General features: G+C 34.7%; 1 protein-coding gene across 29 annotated transcripts in view; it reads left to right on the top strand.

Annotated features, from left to right (window-relative positions):
- LOC136850738 (protein abrupt-like) overlaps positions 1-19961 on the top strand; it is a 340568-nt gene that overhangs the window by 20677 nt on the left and 299930 nt on the right. For 11 of the 29 annotated variants that reach the window (XM_067124654.1, XM_067124658.1, XM_067124646.1 and 8 more), the window contains exons 1-4: positions 921-1078; positions 4808-5021; positions 5166-5345; positions 5699-6185. In XM_067124654.1, the coding sequence (XP_066980755.1) occupies positions 4836-5021; positions 5166-5345; positions 5699-6185 (853 nt within the window). In that variant the 5' untranslated portion in view covers positions 921-1078; positions 4808-4835. Of the gene's footprint in view, positions 1-623; positions 749-884; positions 1079-1196; positions 1580-1777; positions 1985-4807; positions 5022-5165; positions 5346-5698; positions 6186-19961 lie in introns of those variants that run through there. The other 18 variants (XM_067124655.1, XM_067124659.1, XM_067124648.1 and 15 more) reach the window with 13 other exon arrangements.

Here is a 19961-nt window from a genome sequence, read left to right as displayed (position 1 = left end):
CTACTATATCCATCGGGTTTCCAGGGTTTTAGAGATTTCTTAACTTATAAATGCACGAAGATGTCGCTTGGTTTAGGTCTAGTCTTGACACAAACACCGAATTCTAAAAAAAAAGTTCGTTGAAATTTTGTAATTGATAATTAGAAAATATTCCTATTTTATTTCTAAGTAAATGGATATCAAGCAAGAAGATTATATTGGTAGAATGCGGAGGAACGACAGTTCTTAAGGGTAACTTTGGGCCGGAGCTAGAACGCTAGAAGTTTGGTCATCACTCTAGAGATTCGTTCCGAGATGAAGATGCAACTTGTTTGCATCGCTGGGTTCCTCCTGCCTTTCAGATTATGTACAGGATTTGCTGGGTAATTACCTCATATAAACAAAAGAAAAATAAATCGCGCTGTTTGGCTCTGCACTGTGATTTTTCTCTATAACAGCAGTTATAAATGTTTTCGCTCTCCTGGCATCTGGTGCTGCGTTTCGAATTTAGCGCCTAAATTTGGGATGTATATTTTTCGTAAAAATAGCAACATTTGACTACTTTCTGAATCGTGTGCTTTATTATCCATTATATATCGAAATAAAACACACTGTAAAACGTTGTAATTAACTTATAAAAAGCACTTTGCCATAAATATGAATTTTCCTTAGCGTGTATTGATTGATGACGTCACAGGTGCGTCACTCCTCCGCCCAGCGCCTCCCGCCATTTGCAAGCGTCTCGCACGTTCCTGTCTGGCTGTGATATGTGAGTATGATTTATTTCCCTCCCGTAATTTTGGCAATACGCATTGTTTACGCTTCAAAGTAGTACCGTTAGTTGAGGTTTCGCATTAGGAGTGTTCCGGTGTAATTCTTATGGTAAAACGACGTGAAATAAGTGTAATATAGTATAAAAACGGAAGTTGAATTTCATGTTCCGGGATTTGGGCGTTTGGCGGCGTCGTTGCCGGGAGGGGACGCGCGGGTTGAGGTTGCTCAGTCACACTTTATAACACTCGCCGTAAACATATCACCGCTCGCTACCTCCCCATCTCACCAGTACTATGACGGATTTCACGAACTTTAACTCATTTCGGTGGGTCTGGTGACTTTGTTTCAGACACTTGCTTTTATTTAGTGTAGTAGTGTTCTGTCTGTGTGGCGATGGCATCTTTTTTCGGGGGAGATGTAATTCTTCGGGGGGAGTTTGTGTGTGTGGAGAGAAAGAGAGTGAGTGAGTGAGAGAGAAAGGAGGAGTTAGTGGGGGGTTGATGGGAGTTTGGAGAGAGAGAGAGAAGCGTCGTTGGAGGAGGATGTGAGGCTTTGCTGCCCCAAGCCTCGACACGGACAAAGAACCCCTTAAAGGCATATTTTTTTCCCTTTTTTTTTTATTTTGTACAAAGTTGATCCGTTGCCCTCCATTTCTGCGTTAATACATTAAGTCATGCGTCGGGCCTTGGGGAGTAAGAAGAAGTGAAAATTGTCGGTCGGCCAAAAGTTTTGAGAGAACATTCGCTCCCAAGTTCCATTTTTCGGTAATGAGAGGGTCTGGTGGGGCCCCGGTTTGTTGGCGGCGTTGCTGCTGCTGCTGCTTCTGGTGCGTTACTCGCTTTTTCTTCCCTCGTATTCACCCTAATCTTTTCTTTTTCAAGTTCAATTCATGTGTAAAAAACGTCTCGCGGATTGTGTGTTAGCACGGCATAATTCACCCCCCAGTGCTTTTTCATGTTGCTAAGTGGAAACACCGGTATAGTGTGGTGTGTGCCAAGCGGTGCATTTTGTACGCTGAAAAAGTTTTTGTCGCTTTTGCCGCTGACGAAAAGTAAAGCGTCAGAGATGAATCGTTTTCTTTGTTCTGTGTGGTTTTTATGAAGTGCATTTGGTAGCAGTGTGTGTGTTTGTAGTCAATGTAGTGTAGATTTTTTGAGTTGTGATACGTTATTCAATGTTTAGATATTCTTAACCTGGTTCCCCCTACTGGACGTTTATCTCGCCGAAGTTTGTAAGTTTCAAAAGTTTGGAGGAGAGAAGTGAGAGCAGGTCTGAGGGACGCTCCTCCCTCCCAGTTAGGCCTATGTGTTGGTAGATGTTGGTGAGTTCATTGGATTACGAAATTTCATTGCCAAAGCCGCTTACGTTAGCTGAGTTCAAGCTGAGTTGAGGTTTTTACTATGTTTGGAGTGTACCTGTTTAGTTTTATGTAAATTGTTTGAACGCTAAATTAAGAAGAAAATAGTTAAGATTTTAGGCTAGCCTTGATATGCCGAGAAGTGCTGTATAAAGCTTTTAAAAGTTAGTTGCATTATCTATTTTGGGATATGCGTCACTTTTATGATTAAGTCATATTTCTGGCATGAAGATTGCAGTTGGGCTGAGCAAACAAGATACTCTAGTACCGTAAAATGCAAGTTTTTCTTGTAATCGAAAGTTATCTTAAGTTTTGTACGTTATTTGCTTTAAATTTATTAGTCTTACGGTAGAGTACTTACTGTGCATGTTTGATAGTGGCAAACTTGACTACAGGTCGCGTAGAATGGCAAGGGCCATAAATATTAGGTAACAGAAACTTGTGTGAAGTGGCATTAGTGTTATTTAATATGTGCTTTGCATGCAATTAGTACGGAATTTTGCAGGTGATAAAGTGATAAAAAGCGTGTAGCTCCAGATTTTGCGTTTCAGAATTATTTCATAATGGCTTGTTATATTATGTATATATGAAAAACTTCTAAGCCGTAATTGTATGTTGACTTGCAAATTGCGATGAAAGTGAAGAATATTGTTGGTGATTTTATAGTTGAGTATTGTCTGTAGCTCAGGCCGCTGAAGTTGTGTTAAGGAAATAGAGATCTGTTTAGGCTCAGGTATGTTGTGTGGCATTGAGAGTAAAGTTTGATATATTTAGGCATAATTGCGTATGCCTACCTTACCCAAGGAGTTCTGTTGTATAATTTATCAGTTTTAAGCTTTGGGGCTAGCCTTTAATTTACTTATTTGGAGAGTTGATGGTCAGGGTTTATGTTAATATTATTAGATAACGGTAGCTTAATTTGTCAATTTATGTTTGATGATGGTGGTAGATTTTATTGCTTAGTTTCAAACAGAACTTGCAAAGTTAAAATTGTGACCTGAATGATTGGGAGTTTAGTCAGTTTGTGCTTGTACTTTCATTGTTCATTATGTTAGGAAATTAAGGTATAAGGTTGCTTTTGGAATTTGGCTTTGTGCAGGGAGACTGGTTTTTAAGGTTTTTTTTATTTTATTGCAACTAAAAGTTCTTACAAGTGATGTATCTCAAATTTTCCCTCAGCCTTTTATTCATTTTAGAGTAAATTCTGCTTTATAATGCAAGGAAATCTAAATTTTGTGTCCCTAACTATGAACTTTTCTTATTTGTGACCCCTTCCTAAAATTCAGTTTGACTCCATGTCAGAATTTAAAAATAATGATCTGTATTGTTGCTGTATGTAGAATTGGCCTGGCAGTTGTTAAAATCTGATGGGATATGCTAAATAATGCTGCTCATACCTTTTCATTTGGTTTTATTCTATAATGAAGCCACTTGGCATTGCTGAACAAAATTATAGGGTTGCTGAAAGCATGTTTTACTTGCAAAGTGAATTACTTGGATGGCAGCTTCATGTGGCTTGAGTTACACTGAAGGTTTCAGAACCTACATGACTATGTGGTTAGATGCACTAATTCCTAAAAAAAGTTAATCCAATCATTATTATTAAATAGATTAACCACATCAGGGTTAATATCACATTCATAACGTGATATGAATCAAGTAGTTTATTTTGCCAAAATTTCTTAGGGGATTGTCATTCAATGCATGCCTTGCATTGCTTTCTTTAGAAAGTTTAGGAGCAGTGGTGCATCACCCACATCTGCATTGCTTTCTGCTTGTCATCTCTCATCCATTTTTATGGATCTGTCATGCCCAGCTTTCCAGCTTTATCATTCCACATTGTCCATTTTCACTTTGCATTTATGAAAAAATTCTCTTGAGCTAGCCTTCAGTGTGGAAGTGTGTTGTGCCTGTTGGGTACATTTGTGTTACAGTTCATGGAAGGTACTGTACAGTACATCATATGCTTAATACCCTTTTACCTATAATCAGGGTCAGTGGTTTTTTTACTTTATATTTGATTAAGGTTTTTGTTCTTTTGTATTTGGAACATTATGAATTTTGAAAGGCCTAGTGGACTTTTATTTTTTTCTTTGAATGCCAACTTCATTCAAGTTTTCATATTGTAGTTAGTAGGTTTTTTAATTTTTGTCAAGTGAACTAGGGAGCTGGACACTTAGCAGCTTTTAATTTTTAGCATTTTTAACACTCACATCTAGATGACCATACAAAGCCCTTATGTGCTGGGTCAACCTCCCAGAATTTTCATATTAGTTCATTAACAGTGAAGAATATCCTTGAGATAGACTGTATAATATGGTTAAGTCTGGTGAACATGCTTTAGTAAGTAAAAAATAAAGTTTTGTGGTTTCCACTATTCATTGGTTTGGTGGTACAATATTGTCTCCTATTTAATATATTTTTTTTTTAAGCTAAAGTAAAGGGGTATTAAGCATAAAGTTTACCATCAGCTTTTACAAATGTCAATGTTTTATTGTAGATTTTCCTTGTAAGATTCATTTAAGAAAATGTCCATCGGTGTCCATCAATGAGGCATTGTGTGATTTTATGTATATGTTTATGGTAGTGTGTTGTAACATGTAGGTGTAGCATTTTGAGATTTGCTGTGTTGTAGACCTGAAAATGTTATTGTATTCTTTCTTTAACAGGCATTTTGTCTTTTTATGTTCTCTACAGATAGTATACAAGGTGGAGGGGGGCGAGGATGGGGGCAGATCAGCAGTTTTGCCTCCGATGGAATAATTTTCACTCTAATATTACCTCAGCATTTGAGTCCTTACGAGACGATGAAGATTTCGTCGATATCACACTTGCCTGTGACGGCAGACAGATAAAAGCACACAAAATGGTCCTTAGTGCCTGTAGTCCATACTTCAGAAGTTTATTAAAAGTAAGTTAATTGTCATGCAAGGGTTTTCATGTTTATTATGTATTGTGAAATAATTCCATACTTCTGATCAGCATTGGTTTTGTATATTTCATTGTTTTGTGCTTTTTAAAAAAATTTTAAATTTTTATGGTCTTTCTTTAACAGGGTAACCCGTGCCAGCACCCCATAGTATTTCTTAAGGATGTTACTTTTTCAAATTTATCATCCATTTTGGATTTTATGTACCATGGGGAAGTGAACGTATCTCATAATGAACTTGCTACTTTTTTAAAAACTGCTGAAGCACTCAAAGTGAGAGGACTCGCAGAAGATGAAAAGAAAAAAGTAAGTATTCAAAGTTTAATTTTGCTGGAATGAATGTTTGGGAAGCAAAGATTAAATAGACCTCTTGTGTTTACATGCCTTCAGCTGCAAAATTTCATTGAAATTTTCTATTTTATTTTGAGTTCATGTTCATACTTTCTTTTTCCGTTGTGAGTATGCATCTCGTATTTATTTCTTTATGGTCCTAGACTTTAGTTTACTACAGTGAAAGCTAAATATGTCACCTTGATGTTTTATCTTGCTGTATGTTAAGTTTTTCATTTTTGGGTAAGTTGCCTAGATGCTAAAAAATCTTGAAGATTGTGGCACTGTAGGATCGCTTTGGATTAACGTAAGTATCTGGTTATTTTCAGGATTCTGAAAATTATAATGAGTCCAGCTCGCCTCCCCCACCTAGAGACCCTCCTGATCCGGGATCACCCCGACCGGAGGAGGGTAGCAGCGCTCCTGATACACATCTCAGTGACTCACCCCCACCTAAGCGACAGAGAAGGAGATCGGGAAATTCCGTACACTCGACGGAAGACACAAATGAAACGGTGCTAAGTGACCAACAAGTAAGGGACACTAGTGTGAAAAACGAACCTCAGGACTTTAATGAGGAGGAGGATATCTTGAGTCAAAGTGTTGACCAAGATGTTATAAAAAGTGACGTGGTAGACGATGACCGAAACTTTGGTCCTGCCGAATCGGTTACTATTAGGAGTCAAGCAGCTATGCAGCAACTACAAGAGTCATTTGGTTCGTTCCTGCCGGGCATGGGCCAGAGTCCGGGCTTCCTTCCTCATGGTGCTACAGACATGCCAAGACCTCCACCTTACCCTTTGGAGGGGGTTCAAGGTAGGCATTACTTACCTTTTGGTTGTGGTTGCCTGCTTTTCTTCTGTTCTCTTTCAAAATCTGTTACTTGTAATTTGTTCTGTTGGTAGATTTTTCTGTTTTGTGCTCTTTTGTTTTTGTTCTGAACTCAGGTTAGGTTTCTGAAACATTTTGAAATGTAATATGTAGAAGCCGAGTACAGTAATGTTGTAGTTGTAGAAAGACGTTTAAAAGGTGAAAAAGCCTGAAGAGGTAACGAGGTGAAGCATCCTTTTTAATGTAATTCACCTCAGTTGTTGACAGGTTTTCTATGCTTTCATTTAGGCTGCATATAGTTACTATGGTTGATACCATTGGGGAGAACATGTTCTTGGTTGCATCTGCATATGTCCTTGGGTAATGAACTTCATTGGAAAGGTTTTCGTGGATATAGTTTTTTTTTTTGTATATGGGTAATGTGGAGATACTTTTTAAATTTTTTATTGGTCCTTGCCTGCCTTTTGCCTTGTTACTAGTGTCCTTTTTCATATCTTTGCTTAGCAATTTTATATCAGTGCAATGCAACAATTTAGTAATCAAGAAAGTTACTTTGGTTCCATTTGTGCTTGTACCTGGTAGGTTGAATGATTAGCTGTTAACACACACATTTCTCACCTATTAACTTGAGTAAGACTTCTAGTTTTAAAACTTCTAATTTTTCATAATCACACTGTAGGATTACACATTTTCTTAACACCTGTAATGTATGACTCTTCACTTTTCATTCAGTCCTCCATTGAGAAATTAGTAGTGCACCATGTATGCTTCTATGAACGCATCATACTTATTGGGTGTTATTAGATAAGGATTTAAAAGTTGTCATGATATATGTAGGTACAGTTGCATGTGTGTCATACTGTGAAGGCTTTTCATAAATTTTGAGAAGTCTTTCAAGTAATTGGGCATGCATTTTATAAAAGCTAGTTATAGGAATTGTAATTTACTTTTTTTTTTCACCTCACTTTCAAGCAAAGATGCGTACATAAGTCCACTTCTTACCTGGCTACCCTTTGTTTTCACGTGCTTGTCACATAAAAGACTAAGGAAAAAAATGTCCACTGCTTACCTGGCAATATATTTTCAAGTTCATGTTGCATCAATGGATGTATGCTTTGGAATTAACAAAGGCTTTTTTTTTTTTTACTGAAGCCTGCATGCTTGCTCCTAGAACAATGTTAATCATGTTACTTGCATGCACTTGCTCGCAAAGGGTTACCGCACATAATATTCTGAGTTTTACACATTCATTTTGCTAACAGATCAAAGATTTGTAATGGCACCATATCCACTCAGGATAATTGACAGGTTACTTTTCAAGTGTCACTTGTTTCCAAGACTTTATTTTTGAGTTCACATGCAACACAGCAAAAATTTTTTTTTTTTTTTTTTTTTTTTTTTTTGTCACCTTGCACTAAGATAACTTTTGCACTCTAATGGATTGTGTCTCAGTGATGTCAATTTGTATCATTTTAATGATCATAGAAATTGGTCCTTTCATCTATGTTGAATAAATTGAAGTACATATACAGTATGTGCAAGATTGAACATGGTACTCTATGCAGTGCAAGCTTGTAGGTACACAATGCAATGTAGATGTTATGTTATATGGTCCTATATTATTTATGGTAACGATTAGGTATAACATTAGCATAGGAGAGGAATCTGCCTTGAATTCATTAGGCCTCATGCATTTGTCGTCTTGTTGGTTTTTGGTCTTACAGGTAGCTGTTTAATTGTCAAATGCCATTGGTTTTGTGTGAAGGGTTTTTTTTATTCCAACTGCTTTGTATTGGTCATTTTCTTTTTACAGTTTTTTTTATGTAAAATGCACATTAAAAAGGATCCCCTTTTGTTCCCTGTAGTCTTTTTATATACAGTACTGTACACTATCTGGACATATATTCAGGTGTCAGAAAGTAAATATATTCATTAGATGTAGGATTAGGAGGTATGGAAAATGGAAAATTACTTTAACAACCTGATAAACCTCAACTACATGCCTTGTAGCTGTTAATTCTTGGATTAAGAACAATGGGGTAGATTGGTACAGAACCTGTGTCCCCAGCTTTGAATGGTAAATTGTTTGCTGTTTTTTTTTCCAACTGCTACACTTTCTGTTTTTGTTGGGATTGTACCTCATGTTTATTTAATATTAGGTTTTACCTTTTATTAATTAGTATCAGTTGTTGATTTTGTACATTTGGATTGCCAAAAGGATTCGTTCTTGAACTGAAGGGGGAAATTGGAACAAGGGAAATTCAGAGAAGTTGGGCAGCTTGGTGGATAAAGACCAACTGGAACAGGTGAAAAGTAAAAGCAGAAAGCAATGTAGTTGGGGCCTGTGGCACAGTGCAGTGAACCTTGATTATCACCAAGTGGGAGTGAAATAAAATATTAAAATTTTAACTACTCTCTGTTACATAAACTGTGTTGAGTTTATTCTGTGCCATGAAGTACTTGAATCAAGCACTGAACCAACCATTCACATTTAACCGTTTCATTTTTAGCACAGGAGTTCCTTCCCAATATTTTTTCTTTTTGTATGTCAGAAATGCACTGTTTGCCATTGTCAGGAGCATAATCATATTTTAATGGAACAGAACAGGTTTTCACACTAGAGTTGCTATTAGTCACTCTAGTAGGTGTGGAAGTACTCAAGTGTTTTGTTAAGCACGTGCACTAATCTGGCAATTGTCAAAATGCTTGCAAATTTTCTTAAAATCGTGTATTTTTTCAAAATATTTTGGGCATTACCTGCCTTTGAAGTGTACACTTGCATCATTAGGGAACAGAATAAGGGTGTTCACACATAAAGGACTTTTGCTGATATTCTTACCACTGTAATATTTTTGCCTTATGCTTAACCGTGGTAATTTTATTAGTGATTTTGTACATGTTTGTAGTCATTTTACCGATACTTGGCTGTATTCACACAGTGTTGGGTTGATTTTTTTTTTTTTTTTTTAGTCGTTTTTCAATACTTGGCTATTTTTTTTTTTTTTTTTTTTTTTGCAAGGTTAACTATTCCAGTCAAATAAGTTAATGTGGTGTGCATGCTTCTCCACCCTACAAATACCTCTTAACATATGCCTGCTTGTGCAATTGTGGATTTATGGCTTTTTGATATAAGTGGGCAAATTTTTGTCACCTCTTGTGTAGGTTTGCTTTGATCAGTAGTGATGGTAGTTTACTCGTGATCCGGTGACACTGCTCAACACTAAAGATTATTATGATGTAATACTATAGCAGCTTTTGGGTTTATACAAGAGCATGATAGAATAATTGCTCATTTCACATGCTGTTGGATGCCCATGCAAATATCTGCCGTACACAAATTTTTTTTTATTACATGCATTTATATAACTAGACTTCTGTATCTGTTTGGGTCAAAACTTGTAAGTCAATTTTCGACCTGTTCCCTTCGTCCGATGGATTAGAAATTTTGCATGGTCACTGAATCCTGGTGACAATACAACCTTACATGATCAGTAGGTCAGCAGTGACCTCTAGTGACCCTACAGTGACCTCTCTCAGTATCTCAGGATTTGTATGAAACTTTTTCATATCTTCTTTGACTTGGGAGAATAAGTTAATAACTCCAAGGAATTTTCAAACCTTTGGCTTGACTGGATTTCACGTTCAATTTCGTTAGCTACAATCACAAATCGGTTACAGTCTGTCAAAATTAAAAAGTATTTAATAAAAAAATTTTTTTAATACACTTATTAAAATCACCAAAAGTCAAAAATAATTTTTTGAGACATGCCAGGATTTTCTTACAACTAATGTCTACAAAAATAAAAGCATGGTGCCAAACATGGAAGGAAACGCTACAAGAAAAAAAATAATTTTTTTTTGTAGCATTTGCTTCCATGTTTGGCACCCATGCTTTTATTTTTGTAGACATGATTAATTGTAAGAAAATCCTGGTGTCTTAAAAAATTATTTTTTACTTTTTAGTGCATTTTAATAAGTGTTAAAAAATTTTTATTTTTTTTATTTTTTGGTAGACCTGTACATGAATCCATTCAGACTTTTATCTCTAATTCTTGCCAAAAATATTTATGCCTTGGATTTATGACATTCTTGTCCTCAGGAATCTTAGCCAGTCCCTTGAAAACTGGGTTCATGATTAACACAAGCACACACCACGTCAGGTAGCATAGATAGCTCACATATAATGAACACTACTGTAATTGCATAGAAATCCAGAAAACTTTTATGTTAGCCATTTAAAATAATTCTTAACTGTGGTGTCACTAGTTTTCAAACATCTGGTATACATCCATGGTTGGAATGCCTGCAGAAGAGTAATATACTGTACTGTATACACTAAATTTACTAAGAAAAAAATTGCAAGTCATTTATTTGCATAGATATTGAATGATTGGATGTGTTATGTATTGCTTTCATCATAAAGACTATATATTTGCATATAAATTTACCAAGAAAGTGAGTCTTTTAAATGTAAAATTTAAATGTCCAAATTTATATATTCAGTTGTTTCAAGATTGATGAATGCATTGTATTGTGGTTATCTAAAGCACTGTCTTAATTTTCAAGTATTCAGGTAACCACATTGCACTCTCATTGCCTTCTCTTATTTTCTTGGAGCAAGAGACATTATACTGAAATATACCATGCATCCATTTTCTTACATCATCATCAATAACATTTTATGTTGTTCCCTTCTTTTGCTGCCAACTTTTCTTCATTCCGTCTCATCACTCTCGTAATCCAATGCTGAGTATGCGATCTCAGTCAGTTTTAAAACTGTGGACACCAAAATTCTCTACCCCTTCCTCACTTACATTATGTTCTTCCTACTTGCTCTTTGGCCATGAATCTTGGCATTTGACTGTCATCTCTCTTCAAAGATGATTTTAACTTATATAGTATTATGCACAAATCGTAGGTTTTTGCTCAGTATACTGAAGGGTTATTTATGTTTATATACCATTAGTGTAGGAATCTCTTGCTGTTCCTAATGTTTTGATTAGGGCCCCCCATACACTTGTGCACAGACCAATGTGGACCCTTCCACAACATGGTGCTCCACCTCCCTCTCTTATACATTGCAGTCATTGAAATCTTACTCCATGAATATTGTACATTTGCTTGCTAGCAGAAGTGTGTACCAGTTCACCTTTGCTCACAGGCTTGTTTAATGTATTACATTTATGTACTACACTTCGAGTTTGAAGTGTTGGTAAAATCAGCTGGGGTTAACCAAAAACTCATTAAGGACCCTTGCGTTGTAATACCTTTAAGAATGAATCCTGTGTAGAATTCAGTAACTTGGAATTGCTCTGATATGTTCGTGGGTTCAGTCTGAACACCTGGGTTCTTGGGCAACAGCACCTGTGTATTTGTATTTATGAGTTTTTGCACTCATATATCATGTTTTCCTTCTCTGCTGTAACATGTCTTTGTACTTACTCTTGGTTTATTGTTCTTGATGTCTACATAAATGCCGTACACAAATACCACACAGTAACATAGGTATCCACACACTCCACATCATGCAGTTGTACACTCTTACAAATTATGTGTATGCTTGCCCACTGCCTGCTTGAATATATTGTTATTGCAGAGGTTAATATATTGATATATAAACTCATTTAAGTGTTGATTTGAGCAAGTGAATGTATTCTATAAAGATCGCTATCAGCATCGTGGTGCAAAAAATTTTTGTGTAGTCATTTTTTATGTATAAATTAATTCCTTATTTGGCTTGGAGTATCCAGAATACTGTATGTATTTGTATGTGCCCCTTTGAATTCACGTAATTATTTTTGGCACTGTGCACATTATTCTGTGTTCCCAGTTTTTGAGTTATTACTATTAAAAGACTCATTCTTACAATTAAAATTTACTCAGTTTAGAATAATATACATTCATATTCAAATCATAAGAGTAATTTAGCGCTTTTTCGGTATTTTCTATACGTTAGTGTATGTGCTGGTGAATGGAGTGTGAACTGATTGATGTATGTTATTCAGTGTGATAGTGAAGAGAAGTTGCAAAGACTGGGGAAGGATTGAAAGTATTTTTATTTGTAACAGATACAGGCAGAAAGATGAAGCAATGAAAATGACCGAGTTGTATAGGAAGACAATTTAAAGTAATGAAGGCTGTAATGGCGAATGGTATTTAAGGGCCTATAAGAAAGGTAATGAGGTATAGTGGTGATAGTGTAACGGAGTGGCTGACCAGGATGTGCAAGGTATTTCTGGTTGAGGGAAAGGTCTCAGTGGAATGAGCAAAAGGGAAAAGTGTGTCTGTGACAGAACTGTAGGATTGTATTATTACTCTAGATCCTGACTTAATTTGGATTGAGAAAGTACAGCCAACAGAAGTACAGTAGCAAATTAGAATATAGGTCTAGAAGAGTGGACGAGGATCCATTGTTATATTATGACTATTATCGTTAGTAGCCAACCCACATCTTTAGTTGGATAAGTAGAATGCTACAACCCCAAGGGATCTAACAAGGAAAGCAACCCATTATGGAAAAGAAATATACAAGTTAACAAATCTACAAGAGAAATAACAAAATGTGAAACAAATCACGTGGTGGATAATTTAGTCTGAAAAGGTCTAAAGGCAAAGAATTTGGGGAAATCCGTTTTGAAAAATGTAATAATGCATGAACATAGAGTTGGTGGAACAGTGATGCTTGAGGTTAATATTTAAATATTCAACAAAATTAGTTGTGAGTCGCCTGCAGAACACAAGACCTCTAGCAATATGGAAGAATAGAAATACTGACCTAGTCTGGACAGGTCACCAAAAATGCGGAGACTTTGGACAGGTCACCCAAAATTTTAAGACTATAAACCAATTTTTTTGAAATTGAAGAAAAGATTAACTAAGGAGTTTCTTAAAAGCGCATTCGTAGTTAAGAATGACGCCTATATTTTTTGTGAATTGCATGTACAGTTGTTTAAGAAACTGTAAAATTATTTAAGGGGCCCATCCAGTGTCAAATGATTTTGGGCGAAGGGGTCCAGTGCCCATAACCTACTAGCACCCGTATGCTAAATTGTAAGACTGTTCTGTAAGAATTTTAAGAAACATTATGAAGAAAGTATTGGAGACCCATTTTGTTGGGTGTTGTGTATAAATCGTGTATGAGATAGTTTGTGAAGCGATTGGCTTCAGTGATTTGTGACCCTTTCAATATTGAGTTCTGTCTAGCGGTTTTGATAGTTGTACGTCAGGATTGATGAGCGAAATCAGAAAGGACGGGAGATGTGGTTGCATGTTTGAGGGGCTTATGTTTGCAGACGACTGCGGTAATTGGTGATTGTCAAGAGAAGCTGCAAAGAATGCACGGGCAAGAATACTAATAGTAGGTTTATGAGGGCGAATGGAAGCTTGGAAGGTAAAAGGTGACTGTAAGTGAGGCTACGAATTTAATAGAAGTATCTATAGACAACTTGACGTGTATGAAGGGATTGTTGTGAATGGTGAATTTAAATGAAAGAAAACGTGAACTCAAAATGATTTGGTATATGTTAGTACAAACACATGCACACCTTCTGTTGAGAGAGGGGCTGGTGTCATCAACCAGCTAAAAATACTAGATCTGGCTGCTTTTATACCTATATTAAAACTATGAGAAGTTACACCCCTCCCTCCTTGTTTATATTTGCTTGGTTTGGCCAGCCCTGTCAGAGCTAAGGTTGTTAGGTAGGTGGTTTGTTTAGCCAACGTTATATTTTGAAGTCCTCATTTGGTCTACCAGGCAAGTTCCAATTTTGCTTTACAGTTGAAAAGTACTGTCTTTTCCTTTATATATTCAAGGTTATATACCAGTTCCCTCTCCATTTTTAGTTTTCTGTAAAAGAAAACTATTGAGATGGCTATTTGTCTGTCCGTCCGCACTTTTTCTGTTCGCCCACAGACCTTAAAAAGTAGCCTCAGTAGTTTTTATTTTATTTAAGGTTAAAGTTAGCCATGATCGTGCATCTGGCACCGCTGTAGGTGCCAATAACAAAAGCCACCACCGGGCCGTGGCTGAAAGTTTCATACAGCATTACACGCTGTACAGAAAACTCGATTGCGACGAACAAATTTCGACGAATTGTTTTTATTTGATTTTTTTGAAGCTGGTCTTTCTGTAGAGACTCGTGCACTCCTAAGTCAAGCTTTGACTGACTGAACGCTCGGAAGGATGATTGAGATAACAACTTCTCGTCCGTTATAGACAAGCTTGAACAACCCATTCCTTTCAACCACATCCTCGTTTCTACTTTGCTTTTGAGTGGGGGGTGTTTGCCTCAGTGTCTTCCATTAGGTGTTTGTAAATTTTTACTCTCGGACATAAACATCATAAACTTTCTTCAGTTGTTCGTTCTTTATCAAGCAGAATTTTATTTGTTCGGTCTCTCCACCAAAAATTAAATGTCGACGTCCATTTTTCTGTCTGTGAAACTAAACAAACCCTCTCGCTCTCTTTGGTTAAGACCAGCACGCTTGAAAGTATATGCACTCTTAAACCCGAAGCTTTGGAGTCGCGCGATGTTTTGACTGGGATGAAAATAAATTACGGATTTTCTCTGCTGTTATCAGTTCATACGTTTAGTTTTGTTGAAGCACATGCTTGGAACCTCATTGCATTTAGATGAACTTCGTACTTCTGTATTCCCACTTCTGTTTGCTTTGAGAGGCTTTATGCTCCAGCAATTGTGTGCCGCAGTAGCGGACCCAGAAAAATTTCGTGGGGGCACCAGTATATATATATATATATATTTGTGTGTGTATGTATGTATGTGTATTATTATTATCGTAAGGTTATTGTTATTATTTTGTCTCAATTTTATTGTTTCTATAGTAGATTTTCTATTTTTTCCATATTTTTATATTTCTCTTTTATGTTATCAAGATCGTCAGTATTATATTTTGTCATTATTTTTCATTAGGGGCGGCCACATGCCCAGGTCCCCCGATCCTCTAGTGGTGTGCCGACTATAATCCTATTTTCTCAAGTATTTGCAATTGAGGCTTCGGGTTGGTGGGTTGGCGGGGCGCAACGCGGAAATTTTATTATGAAACTGATGACATCCTACTTATACAAAAGCAAACATAAACACTCATCCGAAATATCTTGTTTTACACTATGTATTTTTACCAGATATTTACCATTACGTCATCTACTCCTTATCTGATTCGAATACTAGTGTTCATATACGGTGAATTTGAGGTTGTGATTTTAGGAAATAGCGATCGGCCATAGTTGTAACTTAGCCTATACCTTTTTAACGTTGCAAAAATGAATTTACGTAGTAAGATATGATTGGGTAATTTCTGAACTTAGATAATTTTATAAAGATCAGAAAAAAAACTTGAAATTTCCGTTAGAGCAAGCAGAAATTGCAAAAGAACATTTTGTTTATAAGGAAAGGACTCGTGTTTCTGTGAAGTTTTAAGTACTTTTGCGTAAGCTACTCAGCACCTGGCTTGTAAGGTTTAAAAAGCAGGCGAACAATTTATTTGCCGAATCACATGAAAATTTCGATTCCGGGTGCGAGTGTAGTGTAATTATTATTATTATTATTATTATTATTATTATTATTATTATTATTATTATTATTATTATTATTATTGCTGCGGTCGTATTACGGTAATGCGACTGTAAACAGCTGTCGGCAGTGCTTATTTTCCTTTATTATGGCATTACCCAGAGTCCTCAGTTTCGAGGATAAGTTTGAAATTATACGACTAATTACGAACAATAAAGACTTGTACTCGAACACAAATGAATGTATTATATATATATATATATATTATATATATATATATATATATATATATATATATATATATATATATATATATATATATATATATATATATATATATATATATATATATATATATATATATATATGTGTGTGTGTGTGTGTGTGTGTGTGTGTGTGTGTATACATTTATAATGTTTGAGAGTTTACGAGTGTTACTAAAATCTTTCAAACACTGGATTCATGGGATTCAGTACTCTAGTATACTAGAGTATGGTAGATTTGAGTCGAAATCATGCATCTACTTGGCATATCCTGTCGTAATTGTCTTTCAACATTCAGTCTTTATCGTTATTGTGAATTTCAAGGATTACCGTCATTTTTTTCGATCGTATTCTTAATGGTATATCAGAGTGACAGTTATGTATCCAAGCCGAGTGTTGATTTCTGAATTTTTTTTTAGAAATACATAACTTTTCACCTGCATTTGATTTTTCTAACATTATATCTGTCATTTCATCTTTTTAAAATGTGTGTAACATTTTTTTTACTTTATTTCGTTTGACCAGATGGTAGTATTCCTTGGTGAAATTTATTTTTTATTTTTATTTTTTTTTTTTTAGTTTTTGAGGCAAATGAGTGTGCATGTTATACATTTGAATATATTCTTGCATGCTCATTATTCTTGTTGGTGCATCGTATATCGCATGATTATGCCATTCGGATCAGGGTCATATTAGTCGTGTTCCGTGATTTATTTTTCTCGAATCTACCTACTTTGCCTTGTGCCTGTGACGTCAGTTGGAGGGTATTTATCCCAGTAATTGTAATAATAGTGCCAAGTCTTGTTCTGGATACATATATACAGTTTATATATACATAAACATATATATATTTATAAACATGTATATCCCAGTAACTGTAATGATAGTTCCTAGACATGTTCCGAGTTTTTTGCTAAACATGATATTTTTATTCAGTTTGATATATCAAGACATGTTAGTTTTTATATATAATTTTTCGTTTGGATATATATATATATATAATATATATATATATATATATATATATATATATATATATATATATATATACTGTATGTATACTTTTTGTTATGCATGAATTTCAAGGAAAGTTGTAATATATACCCGTTCGTAGTTGCACATCGTGCATGTTTAACGATTAATGTAATTGGTTTGTTTAAGTAGTATAGAATAATGTAATGCCCACGAATGCTTTCTGGAACGATAATTTTTTTTGTCATGGAACATGCGAGTAGTATGGATTCGTTCCAGTGGACTTTAGTTCGAAATATTCATGTGCAGACCCCAGAATATGAGAGTTACTAGAGTTATGAATTGTAATGGTAAGTAATTATAGATGTTTAAGAACCAGGTACGTTTAGATTAATTGGAGTATCAGTTACGTGTGGATTAATTGGGAACCTTGGAATATTAAAGGCGTTGTGTTCGTCAAAGAGATTAACGTTCAGGGAATATGAATTGGCATTTTGTTTTCATTTTGTCATTTTTGTTTTATATATTTGTATATTTGGTTTATAAGTTTATATACATATATATATTATAAATTATATATATATATATATATATATATATATATATATATATTATATATATATATATATATATTTATATATATATATATATATATATATATATATGTGTGTGTATATATATATTAGATATGTGTATGTGTGTGTGTGTATAATTTTAGATGATGGTAATATGGTTGATACTAGCTTCGCGGGAATAGTTTTATTTTGACGTGTTTTTATCACGTATTGTAGATATTAAATGTTTTGTTTACAATGGCCAGTGTCATTTACATTTAGTTCCCCAGAGTTTATCGATGGAAGTGGATGCGCGCTGTCAGTCTAGTATGGAAGGAATAAAAATTATTCATATCTGCTATTTCATGATTTAGGAATTTCACATATTTGCTTTCTTTCTGTATATATTGACCCGATTTTAAAATTAATTTTTTATGGTATTTTAACCACGTATTGTTTATTGCCTCTATCTTTTTGGTGTTGTTATAAAGTTTTTTTTTGAGTGAATTGCCACCCAGTGGTATATCGTGAACATTTTTGTTTGCCTAAATCAGCTCTAACTTTATCTCGGTTTTTTCCCGACACAAGTTTTTTTTTTCTTCGGGACGATTGTTTCATCCACAGGTTATTTGATTTGATTTGATATATATATATATATATATATATATATATATATATATATATATATATATAGTTTTTACAATACTTGGAAAATAAGATTCCTGTTACTCATAAAGTTAAATGGGTTTTAGTAACTTTTTTTATTTGTATTTGGAAATATGGTACTGTAGATAAATTTCTGTTCTAATTTAAAAGTCATTTAGTGACGTTTTGCCATGCAAAGGAGTATTTTGTAATAAACGAATATTCTGATTTTGTTATTTGTTTTGGGAATTTATTGAATTATATTAGAAAAAGATACATTTAAAAATCGGTTACGTACAGGATGAAATAAATTTCAAGTAAGAGTTCTGGATAAGTTTATAAGTATAATATATATATATATATAATAATATATATATATATATATATATATATATATATATATATATATATATATATATATATATATATATATATATATATATATATATATATATATAAATCATGGTAAATGGTTTGAAAAATTGAAAGCAGCCATTTATTAGTTCATAAGCCCGTGTAGCTTGTTTGATAGGATTCACAGTTTTTTTTTTATAACACTAGTTTGGCCAAGGACGCAAGGGGAATTAAGAATTGCATTCAGTGGCATGTTGAGACAAAAAAAAAAAAAATGCTAGGTTTGCCGTACAAATGGTATCTCTTTGACAATCTGTGTTTGAGGCTTCTTTATAGGTATATAATGCATGAATAGGCTGTTTTGGTGGGGATTATTTCCCACGAAATACTTTCACACGAAGTATTTAATTAACTAGGGTGAAAGTAGCTGTGACGATTTATAAAAGACACTGGGTTTTTATGGCAGTCAAAAGCCTTATTTAATACGTTGTTAAAGATGTCGAATAGGAAATTAAAACCAGTGGTCAGGGAGCGGCATAACTACACAAGGATTTTATTTAAGGGGATAGGAAAGTTGGTGTATGGTCTCCCGTTATTTTTCTTAATTAATGACGCGAACGCTTTTTCTTTTTTTTTTTCCCCGTTTGCTACAAATTTTTTGGGGGTTTGGGGCTTGTCCATGAAATTATTAGGGTTGTTGCCAAGTATGTCAATTTCAATTTTTATTCGGGTAAAGAAAAGATGGGCAGTTGTGAATTCTATCAGAAATCTTCAGGAACAATTACACTTTCCGTTTCAGTATTTATACTTCGAAGAGTGCTCTCTCTGCACAAATCTCCCCAGAATCTTTTATTTTTTTTTTGGCCGTTATCCTTTTATTTAAGGCATGCTGCCTGTGAATTACGATTTTTCGTTTGATCTCAATTATGGTTTTCAAAATATTTAAGATTTTTTGATACAGGGAGTACGTAATTATCTTTTCTTTTTTCCTCGAGAATATTTCTGAAGTTTTATTGCTGACAGTGGTATGAAACCTCTTCTTTAATTGTTGAATTATTTAGGTTAATTACAACCCGAAACAGCGGCATTAAGATATGCCATAATGTCATCAAAAATAATATTTAACATAACGTTGATGTAATCATCAAAATTAAGCACAAATGCTTGGATTTTCGGGAAGAGGAATTTCTATAATTTCAGTGTTAGTTGTTTTGTTCTAGTGTATGTTAATGACAGAGTCGAGTAGTGAAGGGTATAGTTTTTGTCTCGTTGGTTAAAGTAAACTTTTTTATATCCTTATTTTGCTGCCGCATTGGCAACACTTGTCCGCTATCAATGAGAAACGGTATGAGGATAAGGCTTTAATACAAGAATTAATCATTTGAGACAGCCACAAAAGTGCAGTAGTTGTGTCTGTTCAGTGTATTGGGTGCAGACGCTTTC

The sequence above is a fragment of the Macrobrachium rosenbergii genome, chromosome 22, assembly GCF_040412425.1.
Source record: "Macrobrachium rosenbergii isolate ZJJX-2024 chromosome 22, ASM4041242v1, whole genome shotgun sequence".
NCBI classification, from domain to species: Eukaryota; Metazoa; Arthropoda; class Malacostraca; order Decapoda; family Palaemonidae; genus Macrobrachium; species Macrobrachium rosenbergii.
This window is presented reverse-complemented; position numbering and strand designations above follow the sequence as displayed.